Source organism: Gekko japonicus, unplaced genomic scaffold (assembly GCF_001447785.1).
Source record: "Gekko japonicus isolate JY-2015 unplaced genomic scaffold, Gekko_japonicus_V1.1 scaffold1449, whole genome shotgun sequence".
NCBI lineage: Eukaryota > Metazoa > Chordata > Lepidosauria > Squamata > Gekkonidae > Gekko > Gekko japonicus.
Window position 1 is genome coordinate 85,013 of NW_015173714.1, and position 3,859 is coordinate 88,871.

General features: G+C 43.3%; 1 protein-coding gene across 1 annotated transcript in view; it reads right to left on the bottom strand.

Moving 5' to 3' along the window:
• Positions 1-356: 356 nt before the first annotated feature.
• The window catches only part of LOC107120590 (guanine nucleotide-binding protein subunit alpha-15-like), a 25,874-nt gene continuing 22,371 nt past the window's right edge, over positions 357-3,859 (bottom strand). The window contains exon 5 of the mRNA XM_015423318.1: positions 357-630. Within this exon, the coding sequence (XP_015278804.1) occupies positions 357-630 (274 nt within the window). The remainder of the gene's footprint in view (positions 631-3,859) is intronic.

Below are 3,859 nucleotides of genomic sequence, written 5' to 3' on the forward strand. Positions count from 1 at the left end.
CGCAGGATGTGGTTTGCCATTTCACAGTTTATCATCTCACAGCAAGCCAATGGTGGCAGAGAAACATAGCTGCACAGGTCTTTAGAGCCGCACTCAGCAATGCCGCAACGAAGAAAACAGGCTCGGGGGTTAATGGGACCTCCGCCCTTGGTGTGTTCCTCTGTCCACAGGTGTCCACCCCACCAGTGGAATTCTCACAGAGAGCGGTCATCGGGGAAGACAGCAGTGCTGGAAACATTTTGACAGGAGCTGAGCGCCACCGGTTTATCCTCCTGCACCCCACATGCCTCCTGGCCGTGGGCAAAGAGCCCCTTCCGTGGGCCCCTTCCGTGGCAAAGTGTCCCGCCACTGATCCTTTAGGACAGATTGAATTCCTCCAGGTAGGTGGCCAGCACCACATCCTTGATGTCATCAAAAACCGTGCAGATGTTCTGTGTGTCCGTAGCGCAGGTGTAGTGAGGGTACAGGATCCTGGGCCCATGAGCATCTTTGGAAATCTGCATACTGGAACTGTGGCTGGGGATCGAGGAACGCTGGTAGACATCCATGTACATTTCGAGGACAAACTCCTTGGCTGCTTCAGCATCTTGCTTAGGGCCTGGAAACAGAGCAGACGCATCGCAAGTCACTCTGCATATATTCTCCGCTAACAGATATACAGTTTGCACTAAAAGTCAAACACGTTCTTTCTTAACACTTGGCATTCATATAGATATGCAAAGTGAGCATTATCTTGCTGTAATCCTTAAAACTGCACAGTAGGGTAGAGAAGCCTTAGCATTATTCAGCCTCCCAGGGCACTCAATGGGGGACCTCAACGTAGCTGTTTTTATTGCAAAGGGATTTCAGAAGCAGACTGGAATGGGAGACTGCTGAATTACAACTTATTACACCACTCGGGACAATGGAACCCCCAAGGGCTTAACAGAGGTATCAGGTTCTTATCTTACTACACATGCTAAGTCATCAATTCCCGCTTATTCCCAGACTTAAACTTTGTGAGTCTTAAACCCTGAGCCTGCTTTGTGGGGAGGGCAGGGTACAAATTAAATAAATAAAAATAATAAAATAAATTAAAGGTGCCACTGGACTCAAACTTAGTTCTCATATCTGTTTGTTAACTCTTTTATTATCTGTAGGCTAATTTGCCGCTATTCACGGGTCTTATCAACTGCATTGATCCAATCTTAGCTATTGCTTATCACTCAGTTACTTATGCATTTTGATTCTAATCAGTTATGCTAATGAGCTCCTGCACCTTTTTTTTAACGAAATGATCCCTGATTACAATTTATTACACCACTCGGGACAATGGAACTCCCAGGGCTTAACAGAGGTAACAGGTTCTTATCTCACTACACATGCTAAGTCATCAGTTCCCGCTTATTCCCAGAATTAAACTTTGTGAGTCTTAAACCCTGAGCCTGCTTTGTGGGGAGGGCAGGGTACAAATTAAATAAATGAAAATAATAAAATAAATTAAAGGTGCCACTGGACTCAAACTTAGTTCTCATATCTGTTTGTTAACTCTTTTATTATCTGTAGGCTAATTTGCCGCTATTCACGGGTCTTATCAACTGCATTGATCCAATCTTAGCTATTGCTTATCACTCAGTTACTTATGCATTTTGATTCTAATTAGCCCTTCCTGGCAACTAACCCCCCTCTACCTATACGTAATGCCTAAGGAAGTCTGTTCCAATGTATCTGAAGAAGTGTGCATGCACACAAAACCTTATACCCAGAATTAAACTTTGTTGGTCTTAAAGGTGTCCACTGGACTCAAACTTTTCCCCATTATTCATTTTATTTACTATATTTATATCCTGCCTTTTGTCCACAATGGGCAGCCAAGATGGGAAGGTTCCTTGTAGGACTGCCCCAGTTCTGGCACAAACCAGAACTTTACCTTCTGCGCTCTCCAGCCATATTGTGGGACCCCAGACTAATATCATGAAAGGCTGGGGTTGGTTTTTAAAAGAAATGGGTGAGCCACATCTGATTGTTTCAATGTACAACCAGTAATCCGGACAAGAGGCTACTGTTAGGACAGAATATGGAGGGAAATAATGGTTTCCAATTGGCAAAGGTGTCCAGAAAGGATGTATTTTACCTGCAGAAGATTTCATAAGGAAAGCTGGATTAGATTTAGATGAAGGTGGAGTGAAAATTGGTAGAAGGAACATTGACAAATCTGAGACATACCGATGACACACGGCATGACTAGCAGAAAATTAGTTTGCTCTGGAGCCATCCTTCCTGAGCTAAGACAAAAATGTGTGAGTAGGCTAAAAAACTGTGAGCTCGCTCACACTAACACAGTTTAGAGGGAACACTGGACACAACATTACTAGCAGAAAACAGCAAAGACCTGAAATGACTACTGAGGAGGGTAAAGCAGAAAGTGCCAAAGCAGGATTTACGGCTGAACATCAAGACGACCAACATGATGAATGCTGATGAATGACACAACTTCAAGTTTGAGAATGAAAAAACTGAAATTGTTCAAGACTTTCTATTCCTTGGTTCCAACCAGCAACCAAAAGGGAGACTGCAAAGAAGAAATTTTTTATTTTATTTTATTTATACTTCGACTTGCTATACCGCCCTAACCCCGGAGGGTCTCTGGGCGGTTTACATATATTGAGTTCTAAGAATACTTTGATCCCTAACTTGGGCCACATGATACAGGGGCGGGGCTGCCTACCGGCACCCAGGTAGTGAGCCTTGTTGTTGCTTCTTCCAGGCAGTCTCTGGTGTTTTCAGGGCGACTCTCGTCGGTGGGAGATGGAGACTGGGAAGGGTAGTTGTGAAGGAGCTAGAGAAGATCCTTCGGTGTAATATGAACCAGGGACACCCTCCTAGATCTTGGACGTGATTGCTACACCCACCGCCCAGCAAAACGCCACCCACAGCTTAAGTTCTGCCATCTCCATACCTTACATATTTGCATTTCCCTCATTTCGCATAATGTCCCACTCTGTCTTCCCATTCTCAATTCCCTCAATTCCCATGGAGTTGCTGTTGGCTCTGTGGTAAAAATCATGTTACTCGCACTGAATAGCACACTTTCAATCCACTTTGCAACTGGATTTTACGGTGCGAAACAGCAAAATCCACGTGCAAACGATCAAGAAAATGCATTGAAAGTGGGTGTTATTTATCATGTACGAAAGTGCACTGTGGCGTCCTCTTATTTGGGGAGGACTGGTTTTCACTTTAAATTATACTTTGTGTTCACAAACAGGGTAGTTTCTGCTGCCACCAGGAATTTAAACAAATTCCAAATCTTCTCTCATTAGCTGTTGGTAAAGTCTGGGCTTTTCAGGGGTCTCTGTGGCCCTGAGGAAGGATTAAACTGAATTCTGGGTTAAACTCAAACAAAATATGATTTATTGAATTTTGGAACAAAAATGAGTTGCTGGTTAACTGCAACTATTATGGGGAAGAGAAACTGGAAAAATAAACTGGCAGGGTATCATACACAGTCTTTTGATCACAAGATCCTTCTCTAACAAGAATCTCTTTTTCAATAGGCATATATTCTGAACACTTTAAGTTTCCACACAGCACTCTGTCATCACTCACTGACAGATCTACTAACTGAATAACTCTCACTGACTCTGACTCAAACTCAAAACTCCAACTGCTTTCTCTAACTGACTTTCATAACTGACTTATTTGACACACACCCATTCACTCCCAACAATTCCTCCCACACTCTGTCATCCACCAATCACAGCACACTTGTCTCCCTCAGTCATTCTACTCTGCTATCACTGCACTCCTAACAAACATTTAAAGACACACTCTCTAAAACAAGGAATCATTACATGCACATATAGCTAATATGGGTCAG